This window comes from Apodemus sylvaticus, chromosome 10 (assembly GCF_947179515.1).
Source record: "Apodemus sylvaticus chromosome 10, mApoSyl1.1, whole genome shotgun sequence".
Lineage (NCBI taxonomy): Eukaryota > Metazoa > Chordata > Mammalia > Rodentia > Muridae > Apodemus > Apodemus sylvaticus.
In genome coordinates this window covers 105,079,124-105,095,920 of record NC_067481.1, presented here as the reverse complement: position 1 = coordinate 105,095,920, position 16,797 = coordinate 105,079,124, and the positions used below count along the sequence as shown (strand labels likewise).

Here is a 16,797-nt window from a genome sequence, read left to right as displayed (position 1 = left end):
CATGTAATGGATGCTGAGTAGCCGTAGTTTAGCCAAACAGTTTTTCTGTCATGATGAGGATTCCAGAGACAAATGCAAACCTAACTCCATGCCTGTGACCCTTCCTTCCTTCCCCACTTCCCTCCCTCCCTCTGTCACCCACAGCAGGTGGCTCTTGTCCTAATGCTAAAAGGAGGGATCCTATTTCTAGTGACAAGCTTCTGCTTTCAGAGAGCGGCCCATAGTGTTATTTGAGGCAGGAAGTGAGGTTAGGACAAAAGACAAACTGCCAACTCTATCTCACATTAGCAGGGAATATCTCCAGAATCCCATTTCCCCTCTTTTTAGCCTGTTTACCAGCCCTCACAGGGGCCTCCTGGCTGCAGAGGAGTCTGGGTAAGAGAATTTTTCTTTGCACCCTGGAGAAGGTGCTGGGGAGAAAAGTGGCTGTGTGTGCCTCCTGCTGTGGGAATTAGTTCTGGGTCTCACAGGAGCTGGAGGAGGGTGGGGGTTCTGTCAGCTGGGGACGCTGCCTGTAAAAGCTGCGTCTGCACCAGTGTTGGGGCATTGGCAGCAAAGGTCATGGCACAGGGTCTTATCACTCTGGAACTCCCAAATCCATCTGGAGAGCTCTGCCCTTCCCCCCACCGCTCCGCTTGGGTAGAGACACAGCATCGTGGGAAGTCTTGCTGTCCCTCCCCCTTTCTTTTCATTCCCTCTGCTTGTCTGGAAGGCCAGCTCTGCCTGTGCACAGGTGACTCAGGCACCAGACACACCTGAATTCTCCCTCCTCCTATCTCCTGGGCTACCGCAGTCCAAACGCTGCTTAGCAACAGGGATTATCATCCTCTCCTTATTCTCAGTAGCCAAGGGAAGGTGTTAACCAGAGTACATTCTTCTACTGGTTGATAGATGGCTCTATCTGAATTCCTTAAATTCAACATCTTTGGTGGGAGAGGGAGGGGCATGTTGTAGGATACTGTTTCAGGTAGCTTAGGATGGCCTCAGGATCACTTTGTAGCCCAGGATGACCTTAAGCTGCTGGGATTAGACTTTCACCAGTACACTAGGTTTATGTTGTATTTGGGACCTGCAAAGCGAGGACTCTACAGCTATATTCCCAGACCATCTTACTCCTCAATTTCCTTCCTCCATGTAACCAGTGTGAAGGTTTTGCCTTCCTCTCTGCTCCAGTCCCAGTGGCTTTCTTCTTGTTTCTCTCACGTCAGGGCCTTTGCACCATAGGAACGTCACCAGTCCACTGTCTTTGCCTTCCTGTCTCATGTTTCATGTCACAAAGTAAGGGTTTTTAAAAAATTATTTATTTTATGTATGTGAGGATACTGCTGCTATCTTCAAACACAGAAGAGGGCATCAGATCTCATTACAGATGGTTGTGAGCCACCATGTGGGTGCTGGGAATTGAATTCAGGATCTCTGGAAGAACAGTCAGTGTCTTAACCACTGAGCCACCTCTCCAGTCCTAAAAGTAACTTGTATTCACCTGATATAATTGTCATCTCCAAGGTTTACTGTCTGTCTGCTAATAACCTAGGCCTAGAATGTTTTCAGCCTCTGAGGCTCGCTGCTGAATCAGCTTATCCTTTCTAGTTCTTTCTGAACTGTGGCTGGCTGGTTCAACTCAGCCGTTCTGGCTCAGACTCCCCTCCAAGCTGACCGATTCCAGCTGGCTTTTCTCTTGGCCTCTGAATTGTTCTGCTTGGCCTCAAACTGACTCTAGCAATCTTTTCTTATCTTCTGGTTCCTTCTCATTGTCTTGCTTGTTCTGTCTTTACCTGTGTCTAGCTTGTTCTCTCTTCAGTCTGTCTCTGGAAAACTTCCCTGCCTCCTCCTCCCTCTGCTGCTTTGCTTTCTCTCTCTACTGTGCCACTCTCCATGAACTCTCCTGTACTCCTGTACTGTACTCGCTTCTGTACTGTCCACCTCTCCCTAAGTAGCTTCCCTCTCCTCTCTCTTCTGGGGAGAGTTGGGCGGATCCTATCCTGTCAAATCTTTCTCTGATTCATCACTTTCTCTACCACTCAGTTAGACATCACTTTCAAACATAGGTGCTTCCTTCTACAAACTACCTTTACCTTCATTGTTTGAGATTAGAGATATGTAGTAAGGGCATGTGTGTATTCAGGCCAGCGGGATTAAAGGTGCGTGCTAAGGGCTGAGCCACACCCTAACTAAAAACCAGTTCAAATATCCTGTAACTAGTCACCACCTGTATTTTCCCCCCTGACCACCCGCTGAGTACCCTTATTTTCATTGCATCCCTTATTAAAATTTGTTTTGTATTGTACGTGTGTGTGTGTGTGTGTGTATTCACACATGCATGTGCACCATGATATGCATGTGGAGGTCAAAGGACAACTTACAAGTGTTGCTTCTCTCCTAGCATGTGGGTCCTAGGGATCAATCTCAGGTCATTAGGCTTGGCAGTAAGTGCCTTTGCCCACTGAACCATCTTGAATTTCTTCAGGTATGTTTTCTTTGCTCTTTGGAATGCAGGATGCATTGTGACAGGGCTGTCTGTGCACTCACTGGGCTTTGTTCCCGCACCTTGGCTAAGCAGACCTCAGAGGAGGGCCTCCAAAGTTCCTGGGCAGCACGTCATTGGGCCCTGCTCCTCTCTGAGTCGCTCTGGGCTTCAGGAACCAACCCTCTGCTCACTTCTGAAGCCTGTTGGCCTTTATGATGTCACAGGCAGGCTGGTGGATGATCACGGCTCCTCACCCCTGTGAGAACATCCGTAACCAAACAGCTCATTCTCCTGCCCTCTCTAGTGCTCAGGTCCCCAAGACAGCTGGAACGAAGGCCAGGGACTGTGGTCACATTGTCATGACCTCACAGGACCTGCTTCTTTCTGGAGCCTTTGACTTGAACAGCACCAAAGAAAGATGTGCTCAGGCAGTCATAGGGACTGTCTTACTACTGTTGCATAGAGACACCGCCACCAAGGAAACTCTTACAAAACAGTTTAGTTGGGAGCTTGCTTACAATTTTAGAGGGTTAACACATGATCATCATGGTGGACAGCAGACAGGCATGGTGTCGGCTAGAGCAGTAAATGAGAGCTTTACATCCAGATCTGCAGGCAGCAGAGAGGAGTCAGCCTGGTGTGTGGGCTTTTGAATCCACTCCCAGTGACTCTGCAACAAGGCCACACCTCCTCCAACAAGGCCACACCTCTTCCAACAAGGCCACACCTCCTCCAACAAGGCCACACCTCCTCCAACAAGGCCACACCTCCTCCAACAAGGCCACACCTCCTCCATCAAAGCCACACCTCCTTCAGTAAGGCCACACCTCCTCCAAGGCCACACCTCCTCCATGTCTCCTAATCTTTCCTAAACAGTTCACCACCTGGGGAGTAAGCATGCAAATATGTGAACTGATGAGGCAAGGCGAGCACTGTCATTGAAACCCGAACAGTGACCATTGGCAAATTACTTCTCTCATTCCATGACAAAATTCCTTGCAAGCGTAGCTGAGGGATAGGGTTTATTTTGACTTGCAGTTTGGGGGAGCAGTCCATCACGGTGGCAGGAGTGTGAGGCAGCGCGTCACAGGTGTCCAGTCAGGACGCAAAGAGAGATGGATGCTGGTGCCCAGCTTGTTCCCTCCGTCTTACTCAGTCTGAGACCCCAGACTGAGTAAGAAATGGACGGAGCTGACAGTGAAGATGCTCTGTCACAGGCAGGGCTCTGCATGAGGGCTTGACACCTGGCGGGGGAGATGGTCTGCTCACAAACCTGATTGGTGAGATAATGCACCAATCCCAAGGCCACATGTACTGAAGGCACAGGAGGTTTGGGAGGTTACTCAGCATGTCCAAGTGCACACAGTAAGAAGGGGCTGAGCCTGAGTTTGAACCCTAGAAATAGGACAGCTGCTGACATGTCACATCTGAGGTGGCAGCAGAGCCTGGCTTTATTGTCATCTGGCTTTATTGTCTGGGAGAGTATAGGAGGGGTATGACCCCATGATCAATACCTGTTGATGACAGCTCACAGTGTCAGAGCATTTTGTCCAGAATCCATTGGCCCAAATATCATGGCCACAGGAATGCATGACAGAGGCTGTTCTCTTCCCGTAAGATAAGCAAAGAGAAAACACAAGAAGAGACCAGGGCTTATGAGATATACTCCTGTGACCTTCTTCCCCCTAGACCTTAACCTTTGACCTTAATCCACTGATGAAGTCTGAGTCCTCCTGAACTAATCACCTCTGGAATCATCTTCATGGACACACCCAGAGGTGTGGGGTCTTAGATCTATCTATCTATCTATCTATCTATCTATCTATCTATCTATCCATCTTCTATCTATCATCTATCATCTGTCATCTATCCATCTGTCTACCTTTGTTTCTTTCTCTTTTCTTTTTAGCCAAGGCTCACTATATAGCTCTGACTGTTCTGGAACACACTATGTATGGCTGACCAGGAACTCATAGAAATCCACCTGCTCCTGTCTTCTAAGTATTGGGATCAAAGGCATGTAACACTATGCCTGGTTTCTAGGTGTTTCTAAGCCCTATCAAGGTGATTTCACGGGTTCCCTCCCAATTATTCTGCTTTCCCAGGACATGTCCTTGTCCTGCCTTGAGTACAGGGGCTGTCGGTGTCCCTGGCACAAACTCACAGTGACAAGGCCCATAGAACACCAGGTTTCTACAGAACAGAGCCCATGAGGCATAGGTTGTATGTCACCTACACTTGATCTACCAAAGTCTCCAAAGGATACCCTCTTTTCCATTTTTCCAATAGGTGGCCCTGGAGTGTCTGTACAATCGGGAGAAAAGGATCGGAATTGACCTGGTCCATGACAACGTGGAGAAAAACCTTATCCGGGTAAGGTGTTACCTGGAAGTGGGAGAGAGGACAGTTGGCTGATCAGAAGGTTCAGAAGGGTCTGTCTGGAGCAGACAGAATGACCTATGGAGTTAGGGTTCAGAGAACATGAGTGGAGCCCCAAGGTCCTCATGTAGGAATGGGGAGAATCCAAAACAGAATAGGATTATTTTATTTCAATCTTGTTATTTTAAAAATGACCATATGAATGTATAATAATAGTAAATCACATGTATTTATTTTTGTTCTTTTATGCAGGGCCTCATGTAGCCCAGGCTATCCTCAAATTTACTATGTAGCTGAAGATATGACCTTGAGCCTCTGATCCTCCTGAATCTACCATCTGAGCACTGGAATTACAGACATACACTATGACATCCAGTTATACAGAGCTAGGAATCCAACCAAAGGCTTCATATACGCTTGCCAAACACTACTCCTGATCATAGTGTCTATAAAGCATATACTATACACTGTAAACCAGGTACACAGTTTAATTTAATGATAAAATAATCTGTGATCACTCTGCACATAGGTGGTTGCTAAGTTTTATTTTAATTTTTAAGTGCATAAAAGAAGCCAAATATAGTTCCCCATGCCTGTAATATCAGCTACACAGGGGTTGAGGCCAGAGGATCACCTAAGCCAAGGCCTACATGGGCTATAAACTGAGTTCAAGGATAGTCTGGGCAAATCCATGTGCTCCTGTTTCAAAATAAAAAGAGGGTGTGGAGGATAGTGCAGTGGTAGAATTGCCTGCAGAGCTCATATTAGGCCCTGAGTTGAATTCAGAGAGAGGAAGAAGAAGAGGAGGAGAAGAGAGGAGAGAGAGGAGGGAGAGAGGAGAGAGAGAGAGAGAGGAGAGAGAGGAGGGAGGAAGAAACAAGGAGGGAAGAGAGGGGGAAGGAAGAAGGGAGAAAAGGGAAAGAGAGAAAAAAAAAGAAACCTAGGAATGGCAGCACATGCCTACAATCCCAGCACTAGGGAGGTTGAGGCTGGAGGATGCTGATATCAAGGCCTCTGCCATCCATTCTTAGCTTCCATGGTGCTGGGATCCCCACTCTGGTGTTTCCCTGCATGAGTTCCTGCAGAAGGGCTCTGACCTGTGAACTTCCACCTGTGTCAGCTCTTTCTGACTTTTTTCTTTCTTTCTTCCTTTCTTTTTTCATTTCAGGAAGTAGATTTACTAAAATGTTGCCAAGATCAGATGAGAAAATTAGCTAAGCGAATTGATTTCCAGATTCGGTAAGGAGCCTTCTCCTTCAGGATTGTTTGTGGGTTCCCAGGTTTCTGGGAAACTTGTCTCTGGGTTGAGATTCATGGTGTGTTGCTAGATGTTTAACACCAGCTATGGCTTCCCCGGGCCAGGTCTGAAGTTGGGAAGGGCGGCACTCGGTGACATTAGGCAATAAGCCAACGGACTGGGACATCTCCAGAAGGGTGTTGGACGCTTGAGCAGGGAGTCTTCAAAAGGCACCAGCTTCTGTTCTTAGACCATGATGTAAAGTGGTATCATGCCAAGCCGGGGGCCCCTCGCTTAATTAAAGGGAAGCCTTTGCTTTGCTGGGCTTGGGCCCCTAGCTAAGCCCCTGGGCCCCTTGGCTCCCAGGAGACGGCGTCTCCCATGGCACCGGAGCTTGGCGTTTGCCTTTCCTAGACCCGGCACGCTGCTCTGCTGGCTTTTCTTGTTTGCTGGTTCCTGTCTCAGAGGGCACGGCCCGGGCTGCCCTTCCTGATGTGGCCAGCAGGGTGGTCTGTAGTGTGGGAATACTCAGACTTAGCTTGCTGGGAGGCTTCAAGGCTGACTCCTGGCTCACGGTTTTCTGGGCCAGGACTGAGACTTACATCCAGGAAACAGGGCATTCTCATGGTACATGCTTCCACACTGAAAAGATTCTTCTCGACTGGGGAGAAGCCAAGCTTGGGCCCTTCCTGGTGGGCTGAGGAGCAGGGTGAGAGGATGCCAAAAAGACGACGAGGAGGCTCCTCCTCCTCCTCCTCCTCCCCCCTCCCCCTCTTCCTCCTCCCCCTCCTCCTACCCTCCTCCTCCTCTTCTCGCCCCGACCCTCCTCCTCCTCCTCCTCCGGGCCTCACCAGCACGCAGCAGTAGTGCCAGACACACTCGGATTCCTGGCTATCTTGTGGCTTTCACTACAGCCCAGTTCGTCAGCCAAGACACAGGATTTCTTTATCCTGATCTAATGAGGCCCCTGGGTGGGTCCTGGTGGGGTGTCCTGACAGCATTTCCCGGGTATCCGTTGAGCACTTCCATTTCCTTTCATCTGAGTGATTAGACACCTTTTGATAGCAACCATTTTTACAGGAGAGGGGGAGAGAAAGAGAAGTGGGGGGGGGGGGGGGAGAGACAAAAGAACAAGGAAGACAGAAGGCTCTAGATGGAGAAACCAGAAGAGCTAGAGATTAAGATGAAAGAGAGATAGAGACACAGGGAGAGGGGGAAGAAAGGGAGGGAGGAGAGGGGAGGGGCTGAAGGGAAGGCCAGACACTCACCCAGGCACATCCGGTGCCTGGATGAACCCTTATTAAGTGAAGTAATTGCCTCACCACTTCAAGACCCTGCCAAGAACTCACCTTCAAACAACAGAAGAAAAACAGGAAGAGGTTCAGGTTTAGAAGCTTCTAGAGTCACTAGATCCTAGCTAGGAATTCCTGTCCACTTGGTACATTTAGGTCTGAAACAAACTTCTATTAATAGCCAGTAGTTACTGTTTTCCTTTAAAGACCAGATTCTGAATTCCCCTTTCAGAATTCATTCATGCTGATTTTAGATGTCATCTGGTATTTGGTGAGAATCATGAAGATGGTTTGCCTTGGCCAAGCTTCTTAGCTCTGGTTCCAGGAGCGTGGACTAGAGTTCCTGCCCCCCCCCCCCCCCCACCTGCCTGTCTCCGTTTCCAACCATCCCTTACCCCACCCAGTCTCCAACTCTGGGCACCACTCCCTGACCCTATTCAGCCCCTGCCTCTACCCAGGCCTGGCCTCTGACTCCACCCAGTCCATCACTCCATCCAGTTCCCGACTCTGCGCTGCCCCCTGGTCCCACAAAAGCCAGCTACTTGCAGCTTTTCCGCTTCTATGTTAGCCTGGAATTCTCGGTCACATGTGCAGCTTCGTCCAGAGTGCGCATTCCTGCTTGATCTGAGCACCGTCTCAGACACTGGCTCAGCCCCGGAAGTCCTCCGTTCCCTCTCTCTGGCGGCTTTACCGGCTCCCTCCACTCTGTTACTTCCTGTCTTCTAAAAGCCCCATGTTGTTTCCCTTCACTATGGTTTACATTTGATATATTTGTTTATATAAATCTGAGCAACTTGAATGAAGGCAGTGAGCGAGCTTTATCTACACTTCAACCCTTCGGTTCAGATAGCCTTTCATTTCACTGGGACTCGTTTGTGATGGACATGACGCCAAACATTGTCGAAAGATGTTTGGGATCTTCTAAATCTGGCCTGCCATCTGATCTTATAAATACAATTTGGTTGTTGTTGTTTATTTTCTGTTTGTTTGAGAACAGGTTTCTCTGGGTAGCACTGGCTGTCCTGGAACTTACTCTAGACCAGGCTGTCCTAGAACTCCTGCCTCTGCCTAACAAGTATTGGGATTAAAGGTGTATGCCACCACTGCCCAGCAATACAGGGATTTTTAAAAAGCATTATTTAGTGTGTGTGTGTGTGTGTGTGTGTGTGTGTGTGTGTGCCTCTAGGTACATACGTGTACTAGATGTGTATCTGGTATCTGGAGAGGTCAGAAGCCATGGAACAGAGGTCACAGATGGTCATGAGCTACCATGTGGGTACTGGAAACTGAACTCCCACCCTCTGGTGAGTGCTCTTTACTGCGGGGGTGGGAGAAGGGCGTGCCACACACTGACATGTTCTCTGTGACTGGTTGAGTGACAACCACTGAGATGTTGTGTTACTTAGAGCCTGAGTTATTAACTACTTGGCCTTTTGTAGTAAATGCTGGCCCATCCTCTTTTTTTTTTCCAATTTGCATTTTACGTGTGTGTGTGTGTGTGTGTGTGTGTGTGTGCGCGCGGAGACACACACATGTCATTTGGAGACCAGAGGACAACTCTCAGGAGTCAGTTCCCTCCTTACACTGTGACATCAGGGCTCCGATGCAAGTCAAACATGAGTAGCAAGCTCTTTTATCTCCTGGGCCATGTTGGTGGCCTGGTTCATTTCTGTTTTCTGATAACAGCTGAGTTTGTCCTGGGGCGAGCGCTAGTGGCTCTGGGTGCGAGTTGTTGACACCAGGTGGAAATAGAGCTGAGAAGTCCCTGGGCGTACAGAGAGCACTTTCCCGGGAGGCTGCGGACTGGGCTTGCAGCCTGGGCTGTGTGATGACGACCATTGGTGAAGGATGCAGGGTGAGCATGTATTGCTTTTCTCTGCAGTGATAATCGGGATGCTCAACACGCCCTAGAGCGTGACATCGAGGACAAGAGCTCGGCACAGTATATCGATGAGAGCTGTTTTAACCTAAGAAACACATCTGACTCCATTAGCTTCTTCCATGGCGTGGAGAAGTTTGACGGGACGTGAGTACCAAGCTGTCCTTGTCCCTGGCCGGGTCCAGCAGGAGTAAAGGGAGTCAAGCAGCCTTTGAATGGGATCCTCTGTTGCAAGGGGCGGGGCCTCAGTTGGACCAGCAGGTTAAGGGTTCACCGGAAGTCTGTAGCAGAGCAGAGCCGAGCGGAAGGCTGTAGGGGAAGGTTCTGAAAGCCATTGGGAGCCCAACAGTGGGAGCTACTGATCTGTGTCCGGGGAGTCTGTGCTTGCCCTGCAGCCCTGGCTCTGCACCCGCCTGTGTGACCTTGGGTGGGAGGCACTGGGTACGTGTTCACAGTACCATCTTTCCATCCTTCTTTCACTGCCTCCAAGATACAAATTATGTGACTGGCTTAGCAGAGTGTCTCAGGGCCACTGCCATAGTGCCAGGGTATTCTGGGAATAACCCCAGTGCCAGTTACACCAAAGCAGAAAACATAATGGCTGTTACCAATAGGAGCAGAAATTCCATTCAGTAGTGGCCACCAGCACTGTGATTTGTGGGGGCGGGGCGGGGGGGAGAGTAGAATTTTGGGAACTGGGAAGAAGGCTCAGTGCTTGTGCGTACACCCAGGCTAGCAGGGTTTGCGGTGTCCCAGCCTCCATGTGCACACTGTGGGTAAGTTAAGAAGAGTTAAACTCTTGGGCTATATTTATGTATCACCACCATGAGAGCAAAAGAGTGCGTACTTCCCTGTGAGAAAAGATGAACGGGATGTGGGGAGCACGGAGCTCAGTGTTTGCTGGGACAGCCGTCACTGGCTGGGTGCTGCCTGTGCACCATGACGTCCTCTCCCTGGCAGCCATGAGTGACATTTGTCGCACATTATGGAGGGCATGTCACTATATCATGGAGGGTGATAGACTAAGTCACACTTTCCTTAGCCACAGGAAAGTCCATCTGTCTTTGGTCTATCACACGCTATTTTTTATTTCTAGCAGATAGAATTGTACTGGGCAGTATATAGATACACAGTGGGCAGTTATTGTTATATAGATAGATAGTAGGCAGTTATTGTTATATAGATAGACAGTAGGCAGTTATTGTTATATAGATACACAGTGGGCAGTTATTGTTATATAGATAGATAGTAGGCAGTTATTGTTATATAGATACACAGTGGGCAGTTATGCTATATAGATACACAGTAGGCAGTTATTGTTATATAGATACACAGTAGGCAGTTATTGTTATATAGATACACAGTAGGCATTTATGAAATGAAAGAATAAAGGAATGGATGAAAGGGAGGGAGGGAAGGAAGAGAGAGGAAAGAGGAAGGAGGATGCCCCTGACTAGGTTCGTGGACCAAGCCTAGAGTCATCTTCTAGATTTTAGCCAAGTGGAAAGGTGCCTTTCTTTGGTTTCTGGTTGGTGTCACATTCCTCCTCTTTCCAACAAAGTCGAGGCCCTGGACTAGTGAGGCAGTGAGTACTTCAGGGTCTGCTCCTGTAGCCACGGCTGCCATCTACACAGGAGACCTAGGGGGGCCTCTACCAAACCTGGCACCAAGCTGAGACTGCTTTAGCCCTCAAGTGATTGGACTCTCAGAGTTGCCTTTTGTGGCGACTTTTGCTTTCTGGTTGTGTTAGCTCAGGACACTGCAGGTTTGAGGTAGAGTAAAGAGGAGGTCTAGTGACTGACTGTATGGATTGCGATGCCTCTGCCCAGTGCAGTTCTCAGCAGCCTCGGTTAGGAGCCATGATGCTGGCAACGGTTGTGATGATGACAATGACGAAGGCTGACCACAGTGATGACGAAGTGATGACCACAGTGCTACTAGTGCTGATAGAGATGAAGGTGGTGACGGTGACATTTGCTGACACACAAAATCTTATGAATTTATAATCACTTGAGAAGTACTTACAGTGTGTCTGGTTCTATGATAGGAATTTCATCCTGGGCATAGGCACTATAATTATCCCCATTTTGTGAAACCAGTTCACAGAAGGATGAAACGGCTGAGCTAAACTCACACAGCAGCTGGCAGAACAGAGCCTTGTGTCCACAATGGGCAATATGTCTGTGTTTTGCCAGTGGTGACTCCTCGCCTCTCCATCGAAGCCTGCCCGCCCTTCTGTCTTTAGAAGACTTGGGCTCTGGGGAAGTGCATTCTTGCTACTGAGGTGCACAATGTATGGGGAGACAAGCCATCTTAGGTGACTTCCCCCAGGGATTGGGAATTTATCTCTGGGGATCTCACAGCTGCCTGCTCCTAGGGAAGGCAGGGGCATGGCATCAGATCTACTGACAATGATAACATCTCACATTGTGGGAGTGCATTGTCTTAGCATACGCTTGGGGATGGGGGTGCTGTTAGCTTGCTTGCTTGGTTTTGTTGTTTGTTTGTTTGTTTGTTTTGAGACAGGGTCTCTCAGGCTAGCCCTTGAAGATTCACAGGTTATATTCTTATACACACTCTCCCCGTGAGTGGAAATGTAGGGAGACCAAACACTGCAATATTATAGGTTCTTGTTCTGTTTTTTTATTTTGGTCTTTTTGAGACACCTCCTGGTTCTCCCGCCTCAGCCTCCTAGGATTCCAGGTGTGTACCACTACAACTTTTTTTTTTCAATACATGCATTAAAAACTTGTAAGGATCGGCTCAAACAAATGTAACAATAACCCTAATAAACAGAATGACCACAGCAACATATCATAGAGGCTTTAGGGGCTAGACTCCTGCTAGCAAGCCTGATGGCCTGAGTGTGATCCCCAGGGCCCACACTGTGGAAGGAGGGAGTTCTGCAGGGCGTCTTCTTGACTCTGTACACATGCACCCACACTAAATAAGTAAATAAATGTAATGCCATTATAATGTGTTGAAATGGATAAAATAAAACGTATACATTGATTATTTCTGGAAGTTCCCATGTGGTTTTCCTATCTCAGTTGAATTCAACAGCGGAAATGCAGACCTGACTCAGTGTCACCATCACGAGCTTTTAAATCCCTTCAGGCACACATGGGATGTGTGAACAGCGCTTGACTTTACCAAACTTTCCTCCTCTGCATATGAGCTGCCTCAGGGACCTGGGTGCCATCATTCTTACTCAAGTCTCTGTAGTTGGAGCTGAGAATAAAGTGTGGCCCTGGTGGACCTTCAAAATGTAATGATTAGAGCAGGGTGTGTATGTGTATGTGTGTGTGTATGTGTGTGTGTGTGTGTGTGTGTGTGTGTGTATGGTTCAGCAGCCTGTGTGATGCTCTGGGTTCTGCTCCCGTACTGCAAAAACAAACAAACAAACAAGTAAGCAAGAAAAACAAAGCATAAAGCCGCCAACTAAAGCCCTTATTTGTTGAGTAAACAGGTTAGTTCGGTGCATAGCCACAGGCATCACTGAGTTAGGCACTGGAGCCACTCTGGGCTGGTTATGGTTTTGGAGGTGCAGGGCAGAAGAACCACCACCTGTCCCATCCACTACTGAGTGCCTTATCTGTGCCGGACAAAGAGGGATGGGTCAGGGCTGCTGTCCTCAACAGGGTCGTTTGTGCTCATCGAGGCTGTGCCGGGGACTCCTGAAAGGGACAGCGGGGGGGGGGGGGGGGGGAGGCAGGTTTAGCCTTGGGTATGCAGGAACATGGAAGAACCACGTGCCCAGAGTGAGGATCGCCTGAACGAGGAGGTCCCCAAGACTTCCCCCCAGCTCCCCACCTGACTTCTACTTGTCCTTGTATGTTTGCAGGGTCTCCGTTCCTGAGACCTGGGCCAAGTTCAGCAATGACAACATCAGACACGCTCAGAACATGCGGGCCAACTCCATCCGGCTGCGGGAGGAGGCAGAGCACCTGTTCGAGACCTTGTCAGACCAGATGTGGAGGCAGTTCACCAATACCAACCTAGCCTTCAACGCTCGCATCTCTGAGGAGACCGATGTGAAGAACAAGTTGCAGACACAGCTGGCTAAGGTACGCAGGTGGAGCACCCAGGCGCCGTGTCTGTCCAGGTGCTGAGACAGTCCAGTCTCTCTCGTGGGCTGTAGCTTGTCCCATCCCAGAGAGCGCCGTGAGCTTCCCAGGGGATGAGGGTGTCCTTGGCCTTGGATGGAAACTGGAACTTTTGGCTGTTGACATGGCTCCCAGGGTACTGATTGACTCCTGGCACCTTCTCTGTCTGAGTTCATACCTGAGTTTGACAGCACACTGTCTGCCACAGCAGCACCCTTTGGCTTTCAAAGGCTTTCTGTGGCATGACATCCCCCTGTAGAGGGTGGGTGCTTTCTGAGTTAGAGGATTGCCCCATTCTACCCGCTACTCCCTCTTCTTCCAAGACAACACACCCTCTATTTACCCTGTAACTGGGGTACAATGTGTCAGTTCACACCTCTGGGGTATCCTTCCTGCACAGAGATGATTTCCCCTGCTCATGGCAAATGTAGACTGCATCCTGGTGACTGGAAGCTCCGCTGGGCACTAGGAATAAAGGGAGGGGCCTCCAAATGTGCGCCTGTCTACAGGCAGCTAACAGTCAGTTTGAGAGCAGTGGTAGGAGTGGAATTTACACAGAGAGATTTAGGGGTGTTGATCATTGTTGCAGGGTATGGGGAAGGTGGAGGGCCTAGCCCCGAATCCCTGTGAAACAGCCCTTTTGCTGTATACCTCTATGTCTGTGATGTAGTGGGCTGCAGACAGACAGACCTTGATGGAAATTGCTGGAGCAGCTTACGCCCGCTCACATGCTCCCATCAGCCCAGGTGTGCAGACAAAATGAGTTTCTCGAGAATAATTGCAAGACTGTAATGAGGGAAGCAGCAGGGAGTGAGTCAGAAGGGGGTCTCCATGGATGCAGCAGACAGACAGGGATGTGTTTACAGCAAAGCCAGACAGAGGGGTGTGCAAGGGGAGGAGGGGTGAGTGGGCGAGGGGTGGCTCAGTTGGCAAAGCACTTGCATTACAAGTGAAGGCCTGAATTGAGTCTCCTGCACGCACATAAAGAGACAGACTCTACAGTGTGAGCCTGCAGTCCCAATACTAGGGAAGCAGACACAGGAGGATCCGCAGGGTCCCTGACCGGCTGGCCTATGTAGACAAATTGCTGAGCTCTAGAAAATGTTGATTCTAAAGGTGTTGGAGGCAGGCCCCGGCAGGCAAGATGTGCTCTGCTACAGGACCGTTAGTGTCACTGAGCTGAATAGTGACAACATGACGCCTTCCATTGTCAGCAGACTTCCTGGGGTGCAGATGGCCACAGCGCCCGACGGACTAGAGTCTCAACACACGTTTGCCTCGTTCTTATTTTGTGCGTTGTTAATGTTCTTTCCGCAAACAGCAATGCTGTTTGATTTACACCAATGACAGTGATAGAAAGCTTCCACTTAAAACAAGCGCTCCTTTTGTCTCTAAACTGGGTTGAGCCGGGTGTGGAGACTTACACCTGTAAGCCCAGTGCATGGGAGGGGGAGGCAGGAGGATTGCTGCTAGTTCTTGGTATACAGAGTGAGAGACCATTTCTTGAAATAACAGCACAAACCCACAAAAACAAAACACTCAGGGTAAGGAGATGGCCAGTGGGTAATGGCCATGCAGCCTGCTGACTGGAGTTCTATCTCCAGGACCCACATGGTGGGAAAAAAGAGAACTGATCCTTGAAGCTGCTTTCTGGTCTCCACGTGAGCTGGCTGTGGCACGTGCACTTGTTACCCCACACCTCTGTGTGCGCACCACACACACACAAGTAAATGCAGTTAAAAATAGAATTAAAAAAACCAAACAAAAATAGTCTAACAATAATGACATATAAAATAAAGTGAAGGGATTTAGAGAAAGATCCTGCTAATCCTGCTATGACATGTACACAGTAAGGCAGAAGTGGAGGAGTAAACGAAGTGGGAGAAGCGAGTCTACACTGGCGGTACAGACCTGCCGCCGCCCAGTACAGACCTGCGCATGAGCCAGTAGGCGGGGCCTGGGCCGGGGCGTTCCTAAGGAGCCCTGGAGCCTTGGCGGCTAATGCCACAGATCTGGCTGGGAAGATCAAAAGCAGTGTGTGTTGGCCTGGGTGAACATCTGGGCAATTTCTCCTGCCCTCGCTTCACCTTCCTCTCTCTTTTCCTTGAGGGACCAAGCCAGGCTTAGACATAGGCATAGCTAGATTTGTGCAGGGACGAGAAAGGCCCCCGGTGGGGTTTGGCCTCAGGGTAACCTGTTACAGTCTTTATCACTTCCCTCTTGCTGTGGTCAGGGGTGTGGCATCAGAAGGCTGACACCAAGGTGAGCCAAACAAGCCAGAAGCCCAGCCTCAATCAGGCTGGTTCTCTGCTGGCAACAAGGCTGTGGATTGCCTATAGTCAGGGGACAAGGGACAGGAGCCAGATAGGTGTGACCATCACGGAGGGGAGCAGTGTGTAATGGCCAGGGAAATGATAAATGTTTGGGTTTTGTTTTTCTGTTTGTTTGTTTTTATCTCTTTGAGATACATTGTAGAGCCTAGGTTGCCTAGAACTTGTAATATAGCCCAGGCTGGCCTCAAGCTATCATCTTCTTGCCTTAGATTCCCAAATGCTAGACTGCCTGGCATGCACCACAGGCAGGCTAGTGTGTTTCTCTTCTTTTTCCTTTATTTAGTTTTGAGGATTTCAATATAAGCACTGTATTTACATAAGTCCCGCCCCCCCCCATCCCTCAGGTGATTGTTTTCCATAGCTATAATCAGCCCTGACTGCTGAGTCACACCTCTTCCAGCCAGCCCTTGCTCTGGTCCCACACCCAGCTGCGTGCCCACACCTGCGCTTGGATGTCCTTTTTTCTATGTGCATGCTTGTGCGGTGTGTGTGGTGTGTGTGGTGTGTGCGGGGTGTGTGTGTGTGTGTGTGTGAAGTGTGTGTGTACACACGTGCAGATGCATACACTGGTGGATGTGTAAGCCAGAGGTCAACAGCAGACATCTTCCTCCATCACTCTCTGCCTGACATTTTGAGACAGAACCTCTAATCAAACCTGGAGCTCACCTATTCAGCTGTCCTGCATAGCGAGCAAGCTCTAGGGCTTGTCTCTCTTTCCCCATAACTAGAACTACAGTCGTTTATTGGGCTCTGGGGATCCGAACTCAGGCCCTCATGCTCGTGGGCAAGCACTTTCCTATGGAGCCACCCCAGGTCTGAACATGGATTCGTAGAGGCCTCTTCTTAGTGGGCTGAACCCCCATCTCCAGGACTTTTCACTCTCTTGCTTATTCCACGGAGTCTTCCCTACCTCTATTTAGTAGCTCTAACTTCCAGATAATTCCGGGGGTTTCTTGGGCTTCAATTTCTACGTGCTCACTTGCAAACTTCAGAATCATTCTGGCTGCTTCTATTTCATACTTTGGATGCATTCTACTACTAAACCCACTCTTACTCCGGCTCATACCCCGACATACTCTCTCTCCATCCCGGCAGAGAGGACCA

The 16,797-nt window shown here is 49.3% G+C and overlaps 1 protein-coding gene across 1 annotated transcript in view; it reads left to right on the top strand.

Moving 5' to 3' along the window:
* The window catches only part of Tekt5 (tektin 5), a 37,109-nt gene that overhangs the window by 3,793 nt on the left and 16,519 nt on the right, over positions 1-16,797 (top strand). The window contains exons 2-5 of the mRNA XM_052195454.1: positions 4,757-4,840; positions 6,015-6,085; positions 9,258-9,401; positions 13,099-13,321. Coding sequence (XP_052051414.1) covers positions 4,757-4,840; positions 6,015-6,085; positions 9,258-9,401; positions 13,099-13,321 — 522 coding nt within the window. The remainder of the gene's footprint in view (positions 1-4,756; positions 4,841-6,014; positions 6,086-9,257; positions 9,402-13,098; positions 13,322-16,797) is intronic.